Source organism: Trachemys scripta, chromosome 5 (genome assembly GCF_013100865.1).
Source record: "Trachemys scripta elegans isolate TJP31775 chromosome 5, CAS_Tse_1.0, whole genome shotgun sequence".
In the NCBI taxonomy this organism is placed as follows: domain Eukaryota; kingdom Metazoa; phylum Chordata; order Testudines; family Emydidae; genus Trachemys; species Trachemys scripta.
In genome coordinates this window covers 121933859-121958906 of record NC_048302.1, presented here as the reverse complement: position 1 = coordinate 121958906, position 25048 = coordinate 121933859, and the positions used below count along the sequence as shown (strand labels likewise).

At 43.2% G+C, this 25048-nt stretch overlaps 1 protein-coding gene across 2 annotated transcripts in view; it reads right to left on the bottom strand.

The window, feature by feature from the left end:
* Window positions 1–4643: 4643 nt before the first annotated feature.
* NELFA (negative elongation factor complex member A) overlaps window positions 4644–25048 on the bottom strand; it is a 45238-nt gene continuing 24833 nt past the window's right edge. The window contains exons 7-12 of one of the 2 annotated variants that reach the window (XR_004645854.1): window positions 24553–24641; window positions 23717–23828; window positions 19663–19916; window positions 17598–17697; window positions 15075–15689; window positions 4644–4791 (exon numbers count right to left, since the gene is read on the bottom strand). Coding sequence is in view for 1 of the 2 variants with exons in the window: in XM_034771583.1 (XP_034627474.1) it covers window positions 15505–15689; window positions 17598–17697; window positions 19663–19916; window positions 23717–23828; window positions 24553–24641 (740 nt within the window). In the remaining variant the exon portion in view is untranslated. Of the gene's footprint in view, window positions 4792–11308; window positions 15690–17597; window positions 17698–19662; window positions 19917–23716; window positions 23829–24552; window positions 24642–25048 lie in introns of those variants that run through there. The other variant, XM_034771583.1, reaches the window with a different exon arrangement.

Below are 25048 nucleotides of genomic sequence, written 5' to 3'. Positions count from 1 at the left end.
TCATGCCTGCCTGCAGTCCAGCTGTGATCTTGTGCCTGTAGCTGGGCTGTGAGGCATGGGCAGCTGTGGTTCTTCCTCTCAGCTGACAGGGGTGTGACACCCCCTCTCCCCCAGGGTGCCACTTGGAACTGGGGTATCACTGAGCCTGCCTCACCTACCAGCCTGGGCTCCCTTTACACCAGAGGTGGCCAACCTGAGCCTGAGAAAGAGCCAGAATTTACCAATGTACATTGCCAAAGAGCCACAGTAATACATCAGCAGCCACTCCCCCCACAGTACCTCCTGCCTGCCGGCAGCCCTGCCAATCAGCACCTCCCCCTCCCTCCCTGTGCCTCCTGCCCACCACGATCAGCTGTTTCGCAGTGTACAGGAGACTCTGGGATGGAGTGGGGAGGAGCAAGGGTGCAGCAGGCTCAGAGGAGAGGGCGGGAAGGGGTGGAGGCCTTGGGGTAAAGGGTGGAGTGGGGGCTGGGGCTGGGGTTGAGCAGTGGAAAGTTGGCACTTGTAGCTCCAGCCCTGGAGTCAGCACCTATGGGGATTGGCCCTGCTTTGAGCAGGGGGCTGGACTAGATGACCTCCTGAAGTCCCTTCCAACCCTGATATTCTATGATTCTAAGGAGCCGCATATTAACTTCTGAAGAGCCGCATGCGGCTCTGGAGCCACAGGTTGGCCACCCCTGCTTTACACTGTACTGCTGTGACAAGCTGCAGCCCCACCCCCGGTCTCTCACTTTCACCAGCACACATACAGGTAGGGACACACCCAGCTGTTGTAACATGTAAACAGGCTTTCTGACTAGCACCTGCATAGGCAGGCTTCAGCTAAGGAACTGCCCAGATACTCAAGTGCACCCCACCCCCCCAGAATATAAACCCCAAATTGTACCATCTTACGCTGCACAGAGAATTGTACAGTGTAAGCTCATGAAATTCACCCCCTCCCTCAATGTGGAGAGAGAGATGCAACAGCTTTTTGCCTCCAGTTATGAATTCCACACACTGGGTTTTAGACAAAACAAAAACAAGTTTAACAACTACAAAAGATAGATTTAAAATAATTATAAGGAATAGCAGACATATCAAAGCAGATTACCCAGCAAATAAAACAAAATGCAACATAAGGTTAATATACTAAAGTAGTAAATTCTTACCCTAACTCATGTTTCAGGCAGATTGCAGAGACTTGCTTGCAGCTTAAAACTCCAGATATTCCTTTCACAGGCCAGACACTCTCTAGCCTGGGTTCAGTCCTGTCTTCCCCAGTTCAGTCTTAGGTGTTTACAGCAGTCATCTTGGACGGGGAGACAGTGAAGAACGAACTCAGATGATGTCACTCCCCTGCCTTAAACAGCTTTTGGATACAGCGGGAATCCTTTGTTTCCAAACTTAGCTCCCATGCCAGTCAGTGGAAAAACACTGGTATTCCGAGATGGATTACAGTACCAGGTGACTTGGTCACATGTCTCTGTAGGGCCAAAGCAGCCATGACTTGGAGGCTGTTTGCAGCATCCCCAGGAAGACTTCCCAGGAAGGTGGGAGATTAGCATCTTCAAAGACCTGTGGTTCTCTCTAATGGCTCTTCCTCACAGCAAGCCATCTAGACTGATTGCATTCTTTCTGGTGGGTGTTCCCCAGGTTTTTTTGTACAGGTTGTAATTGATACATAGTCAATATTCCTAACTTCAGATACAGACATGATACATGATACAAAAATAGGATAATCATATTCAGTAAATCATAATCTACCCAATGATCTCTCACCTGCCTTATTTGGCACAAAATACATCATAATTATGCCATATTCATATAACAAAATCTCTATGAAGAATATGGGGGGCATTGTGTCATAAGGGGCACTAGTTTCCAGGCAGCCCCTGTGCTCCGCCGACTTGCACCAGACCAGCCTGAAGCCTTCGGGAGGTGGCAAAGGCAGCAGCTGGTGGGTAAGGTGCCAGATATATGGGGTGTGGGGAGGAGGCAGGAACAAAATGGAGTCAGTTGGGAGGCTTCTGGGGGGGGGGAAGGCAGCCCCAAGTTCCCATTGCCCCGTAAAACTCCTCCCCAGCCTCTTGCCCCGTTCACAACCCACCCCGACTGCCCTACACTATCTCTGAGCTGCCCCTGGATTTCCCTCCCTCCCACCAATAATACAGCAACCAACCCACTCACCCTCCCAATGGTCCTTGACTCCCTACAAAACCCTGATCCCTGTTGGCTTCCCAGCTGCCTTTAGCTCCTGGTCCCTCCCTGCCAACTCCCACAGCCCTTTTTGCTTCCAAGGAATAGGTTCCAGCCTTCCCACACCTGCTGTCACAGCTCCCGAAGGGAGGAGAGAGGAGGGGAAACCCCACGAGGTAAATAATTGACTTGTTCTCATGTCACGAGGGCATCACGGTGGAGCCGCACAAACTTGGCCGTGCTGCAATGGCTTGTTGACACCATAGAATAACGGCTGTTCAAACTTTTCTGTTTCTGGTGCTAGCACTGCCCCGCTCTGAACTCTGGCCTCTTTGATTCCTTCTCTATGCTACTGGTTCCCTGGATTTCCCTGCAGAACTGGTGTGTTGTTTTAGAGTTGCATTGAAAAGGGCAGTGGTCCCTTTAGGCTCATTGGAAGGTGCTGCTGCTAATTAATCAGCAGCAGCTTTGGTTTAAATCCCTTAGAAAGTTGGGCAGTGAAAAGCTAGCGCTTCCATTTACAGTGGCATAACAAGGCCCCAGAGGGCCCTAGTGCAAGACTAGGTTGGGGGGGGGGAACGCTTCTCGATTCCAAAATCAAATTATTTTACCCCCAATATACCCCATTGCTCAGCTACATTCCCATTCCCTCTCATAACTACCTCCACAACACTCCCCACCAACAACGTGCCCCTCTCCACTGCCCTGGGACCTTTCTGCCCAGTCACTGGTGCCCCTCAGCTCGGTATTCTGCTTTCATCTGGGCTAGGCCAGCTCCTCCTGGTCCTGGCTCCCCGCAGCTTTGCTCACAACCATCACCTGCCCTGCACTCGTACAGCACAGCGTTGTGACCTGGTACACGCGTTTGCAGTGCCACTCACTCAAATTTGGGCAGGCCGCCCTCATGATGGAGGGGCAGCTGGGCGGCACTGTGCCATTCAGATTTGTCCCAGCCACCCCTCTGTCTGACAGAGGGGCCATGGGGCCAAATTTGAGTGAATGGTGTTGCGACCCCATGTGCCAGGTGAAGTGCTGGAGCACTGCTCTGGCTGGTCTCCCTTAAGCTTGTGGGTCCTGGTGCAACTGCAGCACTTGCATCATTGTAGCTACACCACTGTCCTTTAAAGGGGAGGAGAAGCAAACATTGGCTTCTTACATTTACTACTCCTGATTACAAGACCATTTGTTACAGGGGATGCTATTCAGACCCTTTCTCTTCCTCTTGCAGGGTAAGTGTTAGTGCCTAGCAACTGTGATTGTGTCTGCAACTGTGGAAAAACTTTCTTGTGTCGCTGTGTTTGCAGAATGTTAAATACGGATAGGTACAGTCTGCTTGTTAGAGCGTGATCAAGCCTACAGTTTCCACGGGTTGGAAAGCAAACTGAGCCCTGTGGCAGGTTTCAGAGTGGTAGCCGTGTTAGTCTGTATCAGCAGAAACAATGAGGAATCCTTGTGGCACCTTAGAGACTAACACATTTATTTGGGCATAAGCTTTTGTGGGCTGGAACCCACTTCATCAGATGCATGAAGTGAAAAATACAGAAGCAGATATAAATACATGAAAGGATGGAAGTTGCTTTACCAAGTGTGAGGTCAGGATATCAAGAGAGGAAAAATAACTTTTGAAGTGGTAAGAGTGGCCCATTACAGACAATTGACAAGAAGGTGTGAGTAACAGTAGGGAGAAATTATGTTTAGGTTTTGTAATGACCCAACCACTCCCAGTCTTTATTCAGGCCTAATCTGATGGTATCCAATTTGCAAATTAATTCCAGTTCTGCAGCTTCACGTTGGAGTCTGTTTTTGAAGGGTTTTTTTGTTGAAGAATTGCCACTTTTAGGTCTGTTATTGAGTGACCAGAGAGACTGAAGTGTTCTCCTACTGTTTTTTGAACGTTATGATTCCTGATGTCAGATTTGTGTCCATTTATTCTTTTGCATAGAGACTGTCCGGTTTGGCCAATGTACATGGCAGAGGGGCATTGCTGGCACATGATGGCATATATCACATTGGTAGATGTGCAGGTGAATGAGCCCCGGATGGTGTGGCTGATGTGGTTAGTCCTATGATGGTGTCCCTTGAATAGATATGCGGACAGAGTTGGCAACGGGTTTGTTGCAGGGTTTGGTTCCTGGTTTGGTGTTTTTGTTGTGTGGTGTAGTTGCTGGTGAGTATTTGCTTCAGGTTGGGGGGCTCTCTGTCTAGGCAAGGACTGGCCTGTCTCCCTAGGTCTGTGAGAGTGAAGGATCATCCTTCAGTATAGGTTGTAGATCCTTGATGATGCGCTGGAGAGGTTTTAGTTGGGAGCTGTAGGTGACGGCTAGTGGCGTTTTGTTACTTTCTTTGTGGGGCCTGTCTTGTAGTAGGTGACTTCTCGGTACCCTTCTGGCTCTGTCAGTCTGTTTCTTCACTTCACCAGGTGGGTATTGCAGTTTTAAGAACGCTTGATAGAGATTCTGTAGGTGTTTGCCTCTATCTGAGGGATCGGAGCAAATGCGGTTAGAGCTTGGCTGGAAATCCAAACGGAACCTTCTCCACAGACAGGCACACACGCAACTTCCGTTAGTTATGTCTGGGGAAGGACAAGTTCTGCGCTTTAAAGATCTCCAGGCTCTAAGGGGGAGAGTGAAAGGCTAGAATGAAGTTGGCTAGTTTCCTAGGGGAGCAAACACTTTTAGCTCACATTCTCTCACCCTTTTCAAGCAGAAGCTTAGACTTGCAAATGCTTAGCACCTCATGCACACCCCTAGTGTGAGGTTTCACACTAACAGCTTATTATGGAGGCACTAGTCACCAACCTTTGGCTGAAGCTGCATTCTGAAATGGGCTTTAAATGGAGTGTAAAGTTCTGCTTTTCCTCTACATGCAGGTGGCCTTTAAGTGTGAAATCTCACACCGGGTTAGCTTTTATGGCCTTGGAATTTTCTATGTAAGTTGTTTGATTTCTTTTCATACATTTTTAGTGGGAAGCAGCCAAATGCATATCGTCTGTGGGGTAAACTTTTCTCTAGTGTACGCATACAAACTTTGACAGCAGTTACACCTTTCAGTCAGATTTTATCCGATAACAGAGAAGGTTTATTGTTTCAGAGAAGTGCAGCTGCTGATAGATGGAAATTTCTCTAGCAGTAGCTGTACTTCGAGGTATAGTTCAAGGATCCTCTTCCCCCACAACAAAATGTTGTGTTTATTTCCTAAACAGGGAAGATGGCTACATACACAATGTACTCAACGCACAACCCCAAAAGCATGGAAACAAAAGTTAAACTACCTTAGAGTATATGCTCCCCATTCCTCAATAGGCTAGCACACACCTGTCATACACCCACAGACCATATATAATGTGTGTGGCAATCTTAACTCTTTCATAAAAAAGTCCTTCACCTGCAAGACCCATGAAGATATTTTTGCAAGTCCCTTCTTTGTCTTTGTCGTCGTCTTCTTAATTATTTGTATTACCATAGCACCTAGGAGCCCTAGGCATGGACCACCACCCCATTTGGCACTTAAATGAACCAAGGAAACTGATACTCACCAGATATTCAAAAATAAGGTTCTTGATCTTTCAAACCAAATGACACGATCTTGAGCAGCACAACAAGGGCTATGCTAAGAGTTAGTCAATTTGATTTCAAGGCCTTGTCTTCATTTAGGAAATTTTATCATGTTTAAAAGGAATGTAACTTACCTTACGGAACTGGAGTTCTTCCGGATGTGTTCTCTCTGTGGTATTCTCCTTGGGGTGCCCATGTGCTCTCTGCGCCCTGGACTGGAAATTATTCAATAGCTGTATCTGCAGGTTGCCTCTGTGCCTCCTCATACTCCCAACCAAGGGCATAACAGGCAGCATGGACCAAATGCCTCTCCAGTTCAAATCCCGTGATGACCCGAGCAGAGAAGGAGGAGGGTGAGCGGTGAATACCAATAGGGACCACATATCTCAAATAACTCCAGTTACTATCATGTGAACAACCTTCCTTCCTTTTTCCAGTGCTGATCCCTAGGAGTGTTCACTATGGGTTGACTCCCAAGCAGTGTTCGTTGAGGGGGAGGGTGTCAGGAAACATGCAGTACTACAGAGTGGAGGATCTCTGAGCCAAAGGAGGGACTGGCAGCCAAAGCTTGCCTGGTAAAGGTGTGCATGAAGCCCCAAGTAGTTGCTCTGCATATCTAAAAGAGGGGGATATACTGTAAGGAAGCTACGGATGCCACTTGGGCGCTTGTAGAATAGGCCCTGACAGTTTCAGGAGGAGGGTTTTTTATCAGATCATAGCAAAGGATAATGCAGGAGGAAATTCACCTAGAGAGCCTTTGAAAGGAGATCAATTACCCTTTCATTCTTTCGGCAATAGCAGTGAACAACCTTGGAGACTTCCAGAAGGGTGCTGCTGTTCCATGCAGGTAGAAGGCTAGAGCCCTGCGCATGTCCCGAGAATGGAGTCTTGTCTCCTACATGCTGTGGTGAAGCTAAGGGTAAAACCCCAGAAAGTGAACAGGCTGGTTAAGGTGAAGTTCAGAAGGTACTTTTGGTATGAACTTTGGATGCAGTCACAACAAAACTTTGTCTTTGTGGAAAATTGTGTAAGGTCGGTCTGCCCGAAGGGCTCAGAGCTCCCCAACCCTTCTAACAGAGGTAATTGCTGTCAAGAAGGTGACTTTGAAATACAGGCGCAGGCGGGAACAAGAAGGTAAAGGTTCAAATGGTGGTCTCATGAAAGCAAAGCGGTTGAAGTTCAGATCCCAGACCGGGGCTGGTTTTGAAACCAGAGGGGATGTCCATATGATGCCTTTTAGACATTTTTCAGTATTTTTAATCTCTCCTCATATGAAAGTTGTTCCATACCATAATCATTTTTGTTGCCCTTCTCTGTACATTTTCCAATCCTAATATCTCTTTTTTTAAGATGGCATGACCAGAACTGCAGACAATGTTCAAGGTATACCAGGGAATTATATAGTGGCAGATATTTCCTCTTTTATTATCTATTTCTTGCCTAATTGTTCCTAACATTGTTAGCTTTTTTTTTTTTAAACTTCTGCTGCACATGGAACAGATGTTTTCAGAGAACTATCCACAATGACTCCAAGTTCTTTTTCTTGAGTGGCAACAGCTAATTTAGACCCCCATCATTTTGTATATATAATTGAGATTGTTTTCCAATATGCATCATTGTGCATTTAATCAACATTACATTTCATCAGCCACTTTCTTGCTTAGTCACCCAGTTTTGTGAAATCCCTTTATAACTCTTTGCAGTCAGCTTTGGCCTCAACTCTCTTGAGTAATTTTGCACCTTCTGCAAACTTTGCCCCCTCACTGCTTACCCCATTTTCCAGGTCATTTCTGAATATGTTGAACAGCTCACATCCAGTGCAGATCGTTGGGGGACCCCACAATTCTCTCCATTCTGAAAATTGACTATTTATTCCTACCCTTTGTTTCCGGTCTTTTAACCGGTTACTGATCCATGAGAAGACCTTCCCTCTTATCCCATGGCTGCCTATTTTGCTTAAGAGCCTTTGGTGAGGGACCTTGTCAAAAGCTTTCTAAAAGTCCAAGTACACTATCACTCTTGTCCACGTTTGCTAACCCTTTCAAAGTATTCTAATAGCTAGGGGAAGCATTTCTCTTTACAAAAGCCATGTTGCCTCTTCCCAACATATTGTGTTCATCTACATGTCTGATCATTCTGATCTTAACTTCAGTACTGGCAAATTGGTTGAAACTTATAGTAAGGCTCACTGGCCTGTAATCAGTGAAGACTGATGCAAAAAATTCATTTAGCTTCTCTGCAATGGCTTCTTTAGCAGCTTGATCATCAATTGGCCCTGATGATCTGATGGTTTGGCAGACTTTCCTCCTTCTGATGTACTTAGAACAAAATTTGCTGTTATTGTGTGTCTTTTGCTAGTTGTTCTTAAAATTCTTTTTTGGCCTTTCTAGTTCTATTTTTACACTTGGCTTGCAAGAGTTTTCTTCTTTCAATTTGATTTCCAATTTTTAAAGATGTCTCTGTCTCTAACCACCTCTTTTACTCTGTTTAACCAGGGGGCATACAAATAGTTGAGCCTCTATTGATGGTGTTTTTTAAAAAGTTTCCATGCAGCTTGCAGGCATTGCCCTCTTGTGACTATTTCCTTTTAATTTCCATAGAACTAGCTGCCTCATGTTTGTGTTGTTCCCCTTTTTGGAGTTAAATGCTACTGTTATGGTATTTCACCCCCTACAACGTTAAATTTAAATCACATTATGGTCACTATTACCGAGCGGTTCAATTACATTCACCTCTTGGACTGAACCAGATCCTCTGCTCCATTTAGGACTAAATCAAGAGCACTAAAAACTAAACTATCCCAACTAAAAATTATTTACAGATTCAAAGAGCAGAACTCTGCAGAGTAGAAAAACAGACACAGGAGGTTCTGGCCCAGATGGTGAGCAGTGGAAAAGGAACTGCAGAGGCGGTTGGTCTATGCTGCCTTTATACCCTCACTTGGAGCCAGGGCCAGCTCCAGGATTTTGGCTGCCCCAAGCAGCCAAAAAAAAAAAAAAAAAAAAAAGCGATCTGCGGCGGCACTTCGGCAGGAAGTCCTTCGCTCCGAGCGGGAGTGAGGGACCGTCCGCCAAATTGCCGCCGAATAGCTGGACCTGCCGCCCCTCTCCGAAGTGGCCACCCCAAGCACCTGCTTGCCAAGCTGGTGCCTAGAGCCAGCCCTGCTTGGAGCACAAGAAAATGCTGGCATGGACCACCAGGCACAGCTGTTGAAGAATTTCTGGTCTTGGGCATACAGAGCACACATGCACCCACGGTGAATACCCATAGGGATTAACACCCGAAGAAAAACCTAAGTTTTTAACAATTGATTTAGCTGACCTATTGTTAACAACCCCAGTCAGTTAATTCTTCATAGAAAATATTTAAAATATTTTCCTAACGTAGACCTGGACCAAAGGGATAAAAGTAAATTATGAGAAAAGTGTGCTGTTGAAAATGCAAGTGAGTTACCACTGGCGCTGAATCTTGGAGCTGCTTCCCTATGGGGATGGTTGGTGCAGGCCTTTGTCTCTTTAGGGCATAGAGCCTCTGAGAAGAGCGTTTCAGACTTGACCCCTTCTGTTGCAGAAAGCAGAGGACCGTGCAATTCTGCTAGCTTACATAGGAGCTGTGATTTTTGGTTAAAAAAAAAAAAATTTTTTTTTTAAATCAAGTTGCTGCACCTGCCCAAGTGACCAGATGATGGCACTGCACTGTCAGGAGTGTTTCAATCAGTAAGATACTCCTGGGGGGATTCTGCGTGACTGCACCCCTGCAGAAAATGGCAGGGAAGTAAAGGGAAGACGTGCTGAGCTGGGATAAGGGGGCAACCATGGGTGCAGTTTTTGGGGGGATTGCCCCCCAACCACAGGCAATGCATGGGGGGGGGCGTATATGGGGTTATGTGCCACTGCCCTTCCCCCCCCCCCCATTTCTGCAAGTGCAGAGCTGCCCACCTGAAGGAGGCTGCGAGTGGGCACTGCTGACTCTGCAGCTGAACGCCACCTGCTGGGTCCTAGTGCCAGTCGTGCTCCCCTTCTGCGTGCTGGGAGCCTTCCTGTTTTCTGTGCAACAGTGAGTGGCCATGGTGGAGCTGGGAAAGGGGGGGGGGAAATGAGGGAAGGGGGGTGAGGGGAAGAGGCAGTGGGGAAGGAAGGGGGGTAGAATAGTGTAGGGGGAGGGGAATGTGGGACTGAGGGGTGGGGGATGGAGAAGAAAAGGGGATGGGGGAACCACGGGGGGGGGGGGGGGGGGGAACCAGCATGTGGTATCCCCTTGGCAGCAGCTGGGGCTCCCCTATTAAGCAGACCCATTGAACCCTCATCCTTACTAGCCCTACCCCTGCCTACACCTGGACCCCTGATGAGCCCCCCCAGTGGGTGGGAGGTGCTGGGGGGTGGGAAGAGGATTGATGGGGGGGGTTGCTGATGTATTACTGTGGCTCTTTGGCAACATCCATTGGTAAATTCTGGCTCCTTCTCAAGCTCAGGTTGGCCACCCCTGCTTTAATAAATCTATTACAGGTCCACCAGCAGGCTTCTTAGAGTTCTATAGGCCTTCTAACGGGGGGGGGAAGGAGGGGGGGTATGGGGTAGGATTAGGTAAAGAAATTGCCAGCAACCATTTAAATAAACAACTTTGAAACAAACACTTTATGTTTATTTTTAACTCTGTGGTATAGGTTGTATTGTTGGATTAGGGAGGTGGTAGAAAGTTACACACCCGAGCAAAGCCATGATTGCTTACTATATCTAGGGTATGACTGTAGGAAATCTAAAGGGTGAGCGGTGTCCCACCTGATACAGCACCAGTCAGGGCAAAGTGGTTGGTGCTGATTTAAGAACCTAGACAGTTAAAAAGGAGCCACATCATTTAGAATGTGAAACAGTAACAGTGCCCACTGAGCCAATCGCAGCTGCTGTTAAGAATGCAGGGGGAGCAGAACGTCTCTGCTACTCAACTCAGGGAGCAAACATACTGGTCATTCTGAAGATGCTGGTACAGCTACTCTGCAGTAAGCTGTACAAAGAGGGCAGTGTATTAAAATTGAACCTCCTGAGCACAAGGAGGGGTACAGCTGTTTTGAAGTCAACATGTTTTAAGAGCAGGTTAGACAAACACCCGTCAGGAATGGTTTAGATGATACTTAGTCCTGCCATGAGGGCAGGGGACTGGACTAGATGACCTCTTGAGGTCCCTTCCAGTCCTACGAGTCTGAAATATTTTCATCTCAGACCCACATGGCTCTTCAGAGAATGGTCATGATTGAGACACAAAGATTATTGACAGGATTCACTACTGTCAATCTCATTAACAAGCAGTGACCCAAACTAGGCCCAAGTGTCATCTTAACAACTGCAACCTATCCTGCGTGTAGTTCTATATAGTAAAGTTGACCTGAACTAACTTTAAAGAATGTAACTACATAAAGTACTATAAATAATCCAGTGAGTTTATTTTAAAGCTGGGCTATATATATGCACCGTGATACAAGATCACTTTGTCAGGCAGCTACTACACACTATTAGCTCAACAGTTAGTTCAAGATGTAGAAAGATGCCATTGTAGATTGTAAAAACTGACCTTACAGTTTCTTTAGAAAATCTAAACTTTTATTATACAGACTGTAGTACACTGAAAATACGTACCCGGAGACAGAAGATCTTGAATTTACAACTGTACAAAAAACAATAGAAAACATATGGGCTATGCTATAGAATAGATGTAACATTTTACAAAATGACATTTCTTGTTAAAGGCACCAGATTCCCAGTGGGCTCTGGCTTAACATTTTTCAGTCTTTTTTCTAGTCAGATCTTGCTATGAAAGTGCGAGCCAACCTCAAGCTCTACAATGTCAAAGTATCAAGCTGCTTCTTTCTATGTAAGTGGTCTGCACTTTGATGTGATTAAGTGGGGGAAATTAGCAACTTCACATGGGCCTATTTTATTAACTACTCCAAAGAGGATTTTCCCCATCACATCCAGCATCCTATTTCATTTGACTGAAAGGTTAATAGCAAACCTACAAATAAAAACTGAGAACCCTTAGGGCATTGATCCAGAACTACAGAGTTAGTCATCCTAAGAACTGGGCAGTGTTTTGGGGGGTTGGATGGGAATTACTTGAGAATGCTTTGTCAGGAAAAGGTGTTTCCTCACCTCAGAAGAGATGAAAGCTAGGGGGAGAGAAAGGAGCCATGTTACCTGTTTCTATCCTATACTTCACCTTAGAATCCTAAATAAGAAACTAATTCTGAGTGGCCCCTCAGTAACCAGGCTGGGAGGGCTTTCGCAACCTTAAAAAAAAAGACAAGAGGTCTCCTTCTTGCTCCCAGCGTAAAATTCCCCAGGGCATTCGTTTGCTGAAGCTGCCCCACAATGCATATGTGAAGTTCTGGCTCACAGACTAGGGCCTAGAATGTCGGGCTACAGTAAAGGGAAACAAGAAAACTGATTTTAAGAACGTTAGCCCTGAACAACGTGCGCACCTCCCACACCTAGTTAGTGAGGGCTTCAGCACATCATTCTAGAGTTAACTTGGGTTCTGTTTAGCTTTGCAATGCACTGCTGAGCCTCATGTACAAAATCCACCTAGCATCTAAATGACTGAAAAGTTAAGACAAAGAATATCAAGCTCAAGAAGTCAGATTTGGGCTTTGTAAAATAAAGATTAAGTAATATACAGGAATTCAAGTGCTTGCTTTGCTGTTTCCTGAGCTGTCTGGCACTAGCTGTACTCTTCTCAAAGCACTGGTTCAGTGTTTCCAAGCTATGATGCAGGGCTCTCCATGTAGTTTAGTTTCTCAGTGTAAGGATTCTAAAAACATTTAAATGGCTACTGTCATTTCATTTTTTGTTTTTTAAAAGGACACTAGATACACAGAGCTAGTTGAAATAAATTTACAGTCCTTAGGGCTAGATCCAGACAAGAGAAAGAAGCTTTTGTATTTAAAAATAAGACTGCTAATTATTTTAGCAATGTTTAACTGTCTCAGTTCTAGTGAGAATGAATTTAAAATATTTTGTTATTATTTAAAAACTAATGGGTTTAGTGCATATGACTAGTCTTAGCTGAATAGGCTTGGAGAGTGAAGTCTGTCCATCAATACAGTAAGTACAGAGCAGGTAGCAGCAGCGTAAGTTTCCCCCATCCTGCTTCATTCTAATGCGTCAACTGAGTTCTGGAGGGACTACTTAGAGGGGGCATCTCCTTGCCCATGCAGTCCTCGTCCTTGCTCCTGATAGCTGAATTTTGGGGATGTGGACATATGTCCACTAGACACTGGACTGAGAACCTCAACTCATCTCATGTAAATTGAAGAGCCATCAAATGACAGCTTCTGATCACTACCAAACGGGGCTGAGTTTTGAACCAGTAACTTGGGATGGGAGTGCACATCCCCTGAGGTGTCCAGTCCTCTAAACACTGATTCTTATAAAACAGAACAAACCCCTCATCTAATTTCTGATTAAATTTCTAATTAGCAGAAGACAAAATGTATTAAAGCAGTAGCAGTTAAGACCGAAGTGTCACACTGGTTTAGTTTATAGAAAACTAGTTATCACATGGACTATTTTAAAACCTGAAAGCAAACGAGATTGAAAAGGAATGCAATTTATTCCTTACACATTTTTAAAAAGACAAATACTTCTTTCATACTCTGACTTTAGCCCTTCACTTGTAATGTATTAAGTCAAAGAAGTTATAACCATTGTGAATGCACCTTATAGTGAATTCATTCTGAAAACTAAAACACTCATCTTAACTTGTTCCTGTTGCTTGTTTGGCTGATTTGTATCAGTTGGAAAATAGTCTACCTCACTGCAGAAATGGAGTAATTAAGTAGAGGGCACTTTCCAGAGTGACAGTTATGCTGAGGAGTCCCATTCTCTCACTGATATATGCACACAACTCCTTCATGATAATGGAAGATCCATGCAGGTACCATCAGTACAACTCAACCACTAAGTGGTTAGAATAGTTAATTTAGGATATTCTGGACCTTAATTTTGTTGGAGCAAATATACATACTTTTGATCAAATCACAATAAAATGTTGTAAATACATTTCCTCATTAATGCTCGCCCTGTTCTGATAGGCACATAGCTGGATAATCTGAAAATAAAAATGCCCAATATAAAAATCTAAATGACAGTATCTATAGGCCGTGTCGGCAAACAGACGTATCACTTAGGGGATATTTGCTTTTATCTAAGAAAAAGATCTTGTGTTGGCCTAAAAGTCACAGATTAACATTCCTTTTTAAGACCAACCCTGAGTCATCACAAGGCCCCATGTCAGTCTCACACAATGCTATGTGACTTCTTTGTACTTCTCCCTCCCCAGCATTGCTTTCCCAGGCAAGTGCAACCCCACACATGAGATTGGCTGAAAGAAATTTAAACATGAACATTTAACGCAAGTCTCCATTAAGGGCCAAATTCAGAAGTCACTACTTACGCCTGGTCTACACACAAGTTGTACTGCTTTAACTGTACCAGTTCAGTTAAAGTGGTACAATCCTCCTAGTTTGGTACAATTCTATTGGTACGTGTGCATGTACGGTATAGCTATTCCTGTATGGGAAAGGAAATAAGCTATACAAGCACAAGACCCCTTTATGCTGGTATAACCGCATTCATGCTAGAGGTTGTACTGGTATAACTAGATCAGTGTTCAAGAAACTCACACCCAACAGTTGTGCCAGTACAAAAACTGTGTGTAGCCCAGGCCTTGATCATCAAGTGCCCAGTGGCTGCTTAGTGAAACTTGCACTGAAGAAGAAAAGGGGAAAAAAAAAAAAAAAAATCCAGAATTTGCCATAAAGGCAGTCTCGCTAACCTTCCACATTCACAGATGTGAATGTCACAGATGGGACAGTAACTCACTTTGTGGCTGGAAGAGCAACTCTTAAGACTGCCGTAACACTCAACTGCTCTTGAGAGGCATGTAAGCACAGAACAAGAGAAAGGTATGTTGCCCAGGGGGCCTGCTGTACAAGACCCAGAGATTAATCTCCACTGTGCACCTCACGTGGTAGCAAAGAGCTATAATCCCTAAGCAGCCCATAAGCAAGGTGGGAATTTTTTTTGGCAATCTTAAGTTTGACACTAAAGAAAATTATAAATTTTGCTGCATAAAAGGTTAAGATATTCAGTTCCCCTCCATCTCAATTGATTACAAATTAACTCTTGCTGGGCATTAATATTCGCAATACAGCAAGATTAACAAAGCTTCTCAAACCCACCCTATGACCCTGGAAAAGACAAGCTAAACACACAGTGGGTGCCATTAGACATCTACCACTCGCAGTAGTTAGATTTACTGCAATTAAATTGCAGGAATAACTGCAAATACCTGTGGTGGTGCAAGTGTCCATATGTAGATGGAACCCATGTAGTCCAAGTAAATATTTCTGCAATAAAATCTGTGCCCTTGCTTAGCAGTAAACTGTGATTCTGTAATTGTCCTTTCCTCAGTGCTTGGAACTGAAATGCTCTCAAAGCGAAAAGCAAATTTTCAGCTGTGATCTCAATTTCTGGCACCTTGAATCACAGAACAAATGTTAACTTTCCCGCCACCTTAAAAAAAAAAAAAAATCTGTCAGTTTGACAGTATCTTCATACTGCATTCACCTGAGCCCAGTTAGTTTGGATAGCCAAAATGTGTCTTCTGGAAGGGAATAAGAAACCTACACACGAATGCCATTTTGTACAACTGACGCACTCTACAGGAGCTGGCTGATTCTAGTCTTGGTTTGGTCCGCAGTTTGTTGTTACTGAATCTCTTAGGAAACATTAGTTATAGGTTTGTACTTCTTGAGTCTGGTCCACTGGCCCGTAGCATAGTTCATTTCAAAGACTGTGTCAACTAACATGGTGGTGCTCCCAGTGCCATCGGCCTTTGGTAAAACTTCTGTATGCTCGCTAAGTTTAATCTGAATGATGTCGCCTTGCTCTTGGCAAGGATTCTCTGTGGAGACGAGAATAAAAAAATAGTCAAACTGCAAGTTAAGACATTTTTCAACACAGCCTGTTAGCAAAATTAAAGGGTAAGGAAAAGCTTTGGATCTGCCAGGGCCAGAGGGAGGAGGAAACCAAAAACTTGACGAGCTACAGTATCACTAGCACCTGGAACAAAGCAGGAAGCCACATGCTTTCACAGATCATGGTTTGAGTTCATGAAGTGTAACAAAGGGAACTGAACCCCGAGGGACCAAACTAAGGATGTAGCAAGGTAACTGGCGGGGGGAAACAGTGTTTGCAAAACTTTCAGTGTCATTCTTATTTTTGCAGGTAATGATTTGGCTTAATGAAGAGATCTTTGGGAGCTTAATGTCAGTTAAGCTTTAAGCTTTAGAAAACTAAGTAAATTATTATAGTGCTAACACACACAGTTTGCTGCAAATCTTAACAGATTTCATTTGTTTTGGAAGATGGGATGAACACTGCTTCAGTGAAAACCGCTCTCAAACCAACACTGCAGTACCACCAGTAGGAAGAATATTACATGTTCAATTCATGGCATAAATGTGAGATAATACAGATAGAAGCTAAGAAATATGGTCATGTCATTTGCAGCCACTTAACCAACTCGGTTGTAAAGGTCAGGTATCACTACAGAATATACATCTCCAAATAGTTTGCATCCTATTATAGATATATAATAACTCTAGCATTGCAAAAATTGTCCATGAAGCTCAGTTTGGAGGTGCTCTACACACGAATGCCATTTTGTACAACTGACGCACTCTACATGAGTTGGCTGATTCTAAACTTGATTTGGTCCGCAGTTGTTACTGAATCTCTTAAGAAACATTATGGTAGGTTTGTACTTCTTGAGTCTGGTCCACAGGGAGCCTCTTGTTCCTGGAATCCCAGGAGCAGTCTAGGACCAAGAGCACTTTCCTCCCCTGTGCCTGGCAAGGTGCACAAGACTTTCTTTCAAATCCAGGCCTCACCGCAGTATTTCATACCTTTGTCATCTTGAGACAGGATTACTGTAATGCATTCTACATGGGCTACGCTTCAGAATGCTCACACTATGGGGATGAGAGCCTTATGTACTAAGGCAGAAGTTACACCTGGTGCAGGAGGTGAAGTTAGCTCACGGACAACTGCATCAGTTCTCAAGAACTGCAGCGGCACTGAATTCTCTTCTGGGTACTATCCAAGGAGTTAACTTTTGGTTTATAAAGCCCCGTATACCTTAGGACCAGGCCTGCTCTCCCTGAGATTTATCATAGCATTTGAGGTCACCTGATGTGCTTGAGTCAATATTTGCTACATTTAAAACATTAAAGAATTGGTGAAGAGGCTCTGTACTCTTGAGCTCCCTCCTCATCCTAGTCTGACAGCACCCACTCTCACTGACCTTCCAAGCATAGCGCAAGGCCTATTCACAAGTATTTTCACCTGACGAGAGTGTGGACTAGTTTGGTCTGTAGGGGTGGGTGCCCCCTGAGGTCCACCGCATACTTGTGTACGAGCAATGGTATTATGGTTATGTGTTATTTACTGAAGTATGTGCATGTCCTGAAGGGCACATTTTATAACTACAAAAATACAGTTTGTCAGAGCAGTCAGATGTCAGCACCCCTCCAACCACCACTCACAAGACTTTAGACTTCAGCTGGTATGTTGACATAGCCATGCCATGCATTGTTGTAGGGGCAACTGAATAGTTGAGCTGTTGCAAGAAAGCGCAGTGAGGCACTCCATACCTTTAGAACAGACACTTTCCCTGCTCCTCCCAATTTTTACATTTAAGCCATAAAATAAGATCCTGCCCGGATTATCACTAAAGCAGCACATGTTTACATTTTAGTGGTGCTTCATAGCATCTACTGGTCCCCAAAATAACGCTAGTTGTAATACATGCCTCTGGATCCTGCCATGAACCCAAGGATAAGAGCCTTTTCTGGCCTGGTAACTTTGTTTGCAGTCTTGAACATTTCCTGTGCGGCATACATTTGCTCCCTCTGCAACATATTAAAGCAAGTGTACATTTCAGTGGAGAAAGTGCTACTGAAGAGCACAGTAAGTTACATTCAACATCCAAAGATAAGACACAGGCTACCTGGCGATCTTTATTCTTACAGAAAAGAAGTCCTCTCATTCCTTTTCATAACAGGCACATAGTGGCACACATTGTTGAGGTTGCAAAAGAGTTCACATCATAAGCCCCATTTTCACACAATTTTAAGGCAGTCACTTTTTGTGACAGAGCACAGACCTCCCAGGGACACCTCCACTCCTCTTTTCCTTAAGGACTACACCAACACATTTCAAACTTCAGCTGCTTCTGCTGTAAAAGTTTAAGGCGGAAAAAAAAACCCCATGTGTTGAAGAATTTCTTTATATGGAGAGGGAAGAGTCCGCTTCGCTGACTTGTGTGTGTGCGCACAGGTGGCAAGGGAACAAAGTGTTAAAATTTTATGTGAATGAAAAAAATCACTGAGGATGTTCAGGAGCATCTGCTTCTTCCATCCCTTTTGTGACGTTACAGATTCTTCCTACCCAGACTGGCAGGCCATGGGGCTGCTGCTGGGACAGCTTCCATTAAAGAGATTTTTTTTTGAGAGAGACTTAATATAGCAAAATCATTGAAAAGAAGGGGGAAAAAAAATAAAAAATAAAAGGTCACACAACCCTTTCTTAAGGCCATGATTCTTCCAACACTTATGCACATGCTTAACTTAACACTGAAGACTTAAAAGCTCATGTTTGAGGGCTTCAGCCAGTCACCTACAGGGTTCAGGAAGGAATTCCAGCTCCCAACCCCCAATATACTCGGTTTTGTTTGATCTCCTACCTCCGAAGCATCAGAGGGGGTCACAGCTGGAGGTGGGACACTGGATGGGGGCAGGCCTGTGCTCTGAGGTGGTACTGAACATTTTCCCCTCTCACATGTTTAGCTGGCTGGTTCTTGCTGAGGATCTAACTGATTGCCATATGTGGGGTCAAGAAGGAATTTCCCCCCAGGTTAGAGAGAGAATGTGTCTCTCTGTCTGGCATTCCTCTGCAGCATGAAACGTCACTTGCCCGGATTATCTGGGTCTCTCTCACTTAAACCATTTCCCTTCCATTGCAGGGGCCTTGAGTATTGATGCACCTCAGTCCCTCCCATTCTGCCTGTGGCACATAATAGTCTGGTCCCCTTGTAGGCTGTAATACTTTGATCTAAGTTTAGTTGTTGGGTTTAGCGTGCAGCTGCTGGATGGTGTTGGTGGTCTGTGACATACAGGATGTCAGACTAGGAATCTGATGGTGCCTACTGGCCTTAGAACCCTATGACCTGGGACTACTCATGTACTTAACTTCAGGCATGTGCATTAGAGTTTACAGGATCGTGACCTTAATCAGCATCAGAAAAGAGATGTAGTCCAGCAATTTGGTCAGATATTGTAAAATGCAGGAAATGTCAGACACTCATTCAAAACTTTCACTTTAGGACGATCAATTGCTATCTTCTTCCACTGTACAGTCACTGCCATCTGTGTCAGTTTATATTATAAGTCCTCTTCAGACAAACATGAGTACCAGTTATGGTGGAAACACACCCCCATCCCTCACCCCATTTGTCTCAATGTGTGACTGTAACAACCTCACTGGGACCATGTACTGTTATGAAACACAAATGACAAGTTTTGTTGTTTTTTAAACTTAAACAAGGAAATCGAGTAAAGAAATCTATCTTACTGAACCATTATGTTTGCACAGATAGAAATCACAAGACACATGAAAACATCCAATAGCAATGTTAACTAGATGGCAGAGCACTTCTGTTTTCTTTGGTTAAAAGATGTACTTTCCACAGCCTCCTGAATGCCAAAACCCAGCATTTGCCCACCCATCAAAGAAGAATTAATATACTACTGAGGTTAATAGTAAAGATTTGTGATCCTGAATGAAAACTGCTTTTTATCTACAGATACATTACTTACCGTGAGAGAAAGGCTTTTCTTGGGTGGCGGCTGCTGCAGAGTTTGGGGGGCTACTTGTGGAGGTTGTGCGGCAGGGGAAATGGCAGGAGGTGTAGTAGGTGTTAGGGGTGAAGTAGGTGTGGCTGCAGCTGGATTTGAGTTACTGTTATACATGGGTGTTCGTTGTTTGAACTGAGCAGGAAGAGGAGTAGTGTTTGGAGCTGTAGGCTCTTCGGGTTGCCTGTTAGTCTGTATGGCCTCTCGCACAGATCCAGCTGCATGAACAAACATAACAATTAAAAAAAAAAAAACCACACCTGCAATTGGATAAGGGTCTCAGATACTGCAGTGCCCTTTAAAAGTACCTAGATACAGACAGACAAGAGTTCGAGAGCCACGTTTTAGTGATGTGATTAAATGACCATTTATAGATTACATTTGAAAAACTACATTCTCTCTCTCTTTCCACTGCATTCCCTTTAGCAATAATGGGAGACAGTTCCGGGACTTCCAACTGGCAAATCTGCGTTGCACTATATTTAGCAGTCAAATTTGTATTTAATGGAGTCTGCTTTATAAATTTTTGAGTTTCTACTCCATAATTATAAGAATAGCACAATTATTGTAGGAAGACCTATTATGCAGGAGCTGAGATTAGAGAAATGTTTCATTATCCAAACTAAAAATTAGAAGCAACTTCTCAAAGGAAGTCAGAATTAATTCCCAGTCTCAGCCAGTCAGTGAATATTGACAAGACAGATTGAAAAACAGGCTAAGCAACAGGAATTACAGAATTAAAATCCAGTCCCTGGATCACTTGTTGTTTAGAGCAGTGCTTCTCAAAGCTGGTCCACCACTTGTGCAGTGAAAGCCCCTGGCGGTCCAGGCCAGTTTGTTTACTGGCCGATCGCGGCTCCCACTGGCCGCAGTTCGCCGCTCCAGGACAACGGGGGCTGCGGGAAGGGCGGCCAGTACCTGCGCCACTTCCCGCAGCCCCCATTGACCTGGACCGGCGAACCGCGGCCAGTGGGAGCTGCGATCGGCTGAACCTGCAGACGCGGCCGGTAAACAAACCGGCCCAGACTGCCAGGGGCTTTCCCTGCACAAGTGACGGCCTGACTTGGAGAAGCACTGGTTTAGAGGACCACTGAAAAGGAAAGGGTTATTGGAGAGGCCTACTCTTGGAATGACAGACGAACTCTCCCTTCTCTCCCAAAGCGGATAAGCAACTAGTACAATTAAACCCCAAAACCACACACAGTAACTATTTCAAATCCAGTTTGAACTCAAAACATTTTAGTGGAAAATCTCAGACAATGATATCAGCCACAGCCAGTCACAGATTCTACAATTTATCAAGTTATAATCTTGTCATTTGAAGATTCCCACAAGGCTTTATACACTGTACCTATCTATGAATCACTCAGCTTACCATGACATGCAGCTTACTCTTGGCTTAAACAAAGAAGCTGGGTAAAATTTTCAAAAGCCCCTAAGTCCCACTGACTCCTAAGTGACTTAGGGGCTATTGAAAATGCTTCTACTATTTAACAAAGCTTAGCATCATTATAAACAATTTAGGGCAGGAAGTAACGAATATGACCTTATTCAACTGAAACTAGACTGGAGGGCACAGAGGGCAAAAGGAGGAGAAAAAATTGGCAGAATGTAAGTGCATGAGTTGGGATTTCAGCAAGACACCACATTAACAGCTTTCCTCTTGGTGGTTGTTAATAGCCAGAGTGATGCAAGATGCACAGTTTGTTTTATTACATAAAAAACAGGTCAAACTATAAAGCAATTAGATCCTGAATATGTAAAGTATGGCACTGACCAATTTAAAATATTTCCTGCCACAACGATGAAACAAAATATTTAAAGAAAGAGGTTCTTAACCTTGACCGTGAAAACCAGAGAGGGCATTCAAAGCCATAAGGGGTGTATGAAATAAAGAGATACGGTCACCACAAATTAAAAGGGAAAAGGACAAAAAGTAAGACAAACAATTTTATAAATCTAAGGTTTTCAAGGATTTGTAGATCAACTGAAGCATAGGTAAAGGTGGAAGGGGTTAATCAAATGGTGAATGGGGTACACACCCCTTGTAAATTTGAGGGCCACTCTAAAAATAGGTTGCCTATTTATTTCATGGACAGTTGATATGAAGAAATAGAAAATATATGCATAATTGAGACTGTATATTTGAATAAGCCCCCAGAATTCAATGTTCATATCGTTCTCTACTTTTCACTTTAAGACATTTAATCTGGTATAACTTGTATTTTTGACACAGTTTACTGTGGCCCAATTTGTAAACTGTGCATCCAGTTTTAGGAGCCAATTTTTCCACCCACAATGAATTACAGGATTAACTATGAACTGCATGAACAAAGTGGTTGATAAGAATTGCTAGGGGGCACATAATTTGGGGCCCTGTAATTCTAAAGTGAATTATACTTTATTCATTTAAATAAGGATATATTATTAAAAACTCCAGGAACATGCAACTTACTAAAGCTAATGGACATGGCACTTGGAAAACACAACCTTTGGCAAGCTTTTATGTTTATTCTATAAAAGTAGGAGGGAGGTTTGTATTAATTACAGCGTGAGAGGTAGTCCTTTCTGCCAATGAAAGCACAATACTGGGAATTAGGATCTCTTAGTTCTATCCCTGGGTCTGGCATTAACTCATGTGACCCCAGGCAAGTCACTTAACCTCTGTATCCCATTTTCTCCATCTGTAAAACAGAAAATACCTATCTGACAAGGACATTGACAGTCTAAGACATTTAAAGATTCTTGGAAGAGAGAGATCTATGCAAGTTCCAATGATAGTAAACCAAAATATTTGGTCTTCATTATATGTACTCTAATTAAACAAGACCCTGTTAAACTCCCTGGCTACAAAATACAGATTTCACACATGATCCAAAAGGAATAGTTAGAAAGGAAAAATAAAATGCAACTAGCAAGGCTCAGAACTTCACATGATGTTTTTTCTGCAGTTAGATACAACGCTAATACAGAAAATAACACTAGCAGCTCACACTGCTGATGCTTCAGGCCATGTACTTTCCAGATCTGCCAAGCTGCAGCCAGAGAGATTTATACAGGGCTTCTGAGAGATTTGGAACTCTGTTTCTGAGCCAAGCTTGTGTAAATTCTACATGTGCCCGTCTGCAGTGACCACTGTGCCAAAGTTCCTGAACTGAAAAGTAAACATTGCTATGGTAGGAATCTGTACACAGGCACCAGGGTAAAGAATGTTGCATATAATTGAAATGTCAGTTCTTTGTTGACTGTGAATTTATCCCAAAGTGCTTTAACGAATCACTATTATTTAGGTGTATTGGATATTTTACAGACCTGTATGATGACAAGTCCTTGCTCCGTTGTGCGTGTGGGAGGGAGGAGGAACGTTAAACCTTTTGATCCCATGGTTAATTCTGCACTTATTTTAACCCTTCCCTATTTTCTATTATTGAATGTAATTTGATTTTTGAAAAATTTAAGCACTCAACTGTACCTAATAGACCTTCATAAAAACGCAAAGGAAAAAGGTGAGAGTGTGGACAGAAAGATAGGTTGTGGTTGAACACCATGCGTTAAAGTAGTAAGCCTTTAATAATTTATACAATTATTGTTTAGCCCTTGAGAAAGTACCTCTCTCTCTTTCACACACCCAGGCCAAAGATTGCTAATGGCTTACAATGTACATTAGTCCACAAGGCAATCAGATTGCCTATAAAAAGACCAAGCAAACGAACCATTTAAGGGGAGAAGAGTACCTTAGCCTTAGTCAGATCTATAATTAAAAGTGATTTCATAGCTACTTTTAAAGTAAGAATTTTCTTTTAAAAATAATGTAAATGGTATGTCTTTTGTTACTAAAAACTACAAGCCTTCTCCTGCAACCCTTACACAAATAGTCCTGTTGAAGTCAGTGAGAATACTTGCACCAGGGAGGGTTGAAGGATTGTCCTGCATTTGTAATTACAAACGAATGGCAGCGAAAATATATATGAGAACCAATGTATTAATAAAGTGCCAGTAGCAAAAATGATTATTTTACCTGGCTGCACTTCGGAGCTTGGGATATAGGAGGAAGATGGAACCACGCTGGGGGTTGCAGGCAAATAGCTTGTAGAAGGTAGTGCAGACTCATTGTTCAGAGGGCCAAGTTTCTGTAAAACAGTCAATGGTTTTGCAGTCATATATAACATGACTGCATGGAAATTCTGACCTTTTACATACAATGTCAACTTTGTCATTTCTCCATTAGCGCTTTCTTTTTTGGCACTTGCTTAAAAATTTATCTACATGGGAGATTTTTCCAATTATAGTTAACTGCTATAATTATATATCAGGAACTCCTCCAGAATAAGAGCGCCTTATCTTAAATGGCTTCCAACGCAATATAAACTAAACTGGAAAAAGGAACTCTTATTCTGGTATAACAGTGTCCACACAGGGACTTATGCTGGTGTAACTAGTGCAGTTTGAATTCACAGCCTACCTTTTACTGGTATAATTTCCCTGGGCAGATAAGTCGTAGAACACCAGAAACTCCCTGAGATGTTGTCAGTCATTCCAAGTTTATACAGAATTAGCAGCTTGCAATGATAATCCACCTTTCGGCTTTCACAAACTCCTCGCATCCCCTTCTAACCCTCAGAAGAGAAGACTGACCCTAAAAGCTCTCACTAGTTTTCCTAGAACACATTTAAGTGTTCATTCTGCATTGTACATGGTTAGCAAAAGACATCAAGAATAGAACAATATTTTGTGGAATCATTACAAAATAATTATTCACTTAGAGGTAAGCTTTAAAGGTGATACAGAACTAGCCTTTAGAATAAAATATCCCAGCATTATGCAGCACAATTTCACTGCAACTTAAAGTCCTACCTGGGTAGACACAAGGCCAGCAGCATAATCTGGAGTTGCATTTTCCACTACTGTTTCCTCTTTGGCTTGTTTTTCCACCACTTCTGTATCTATTGGATAGAAAAGATGGAGTTAGTTCAAGTTAACTTTCTTAATTCCTGAACTAGATTTTTTTAGAGTGATCCATGTAAAAGATTAAAAGAAAATTTTGATAAAAATTTCTTAAAAAAAACCACCACATGTTACAATGCTGGTATAAATCAAAGTTTTTCATATAAAATATCCAAGTGGTTTCATAATCAAGCTGATGCTTAAATTAACCACAAAATTTACATTTCACCAAGATACGGAATCTGAGCAATCAGACAGAACATGCCAGCTTCAGAGAAACCAAGCACAGCTATCCATCACACTTATTACAATTGTGATTTCATTCATAAAAATGTATTTAACTTGTTTTGTATCTTACAAAAATGAATTGAGATTTATTTTAATTTAGCAAATTGCAAAATGAAGA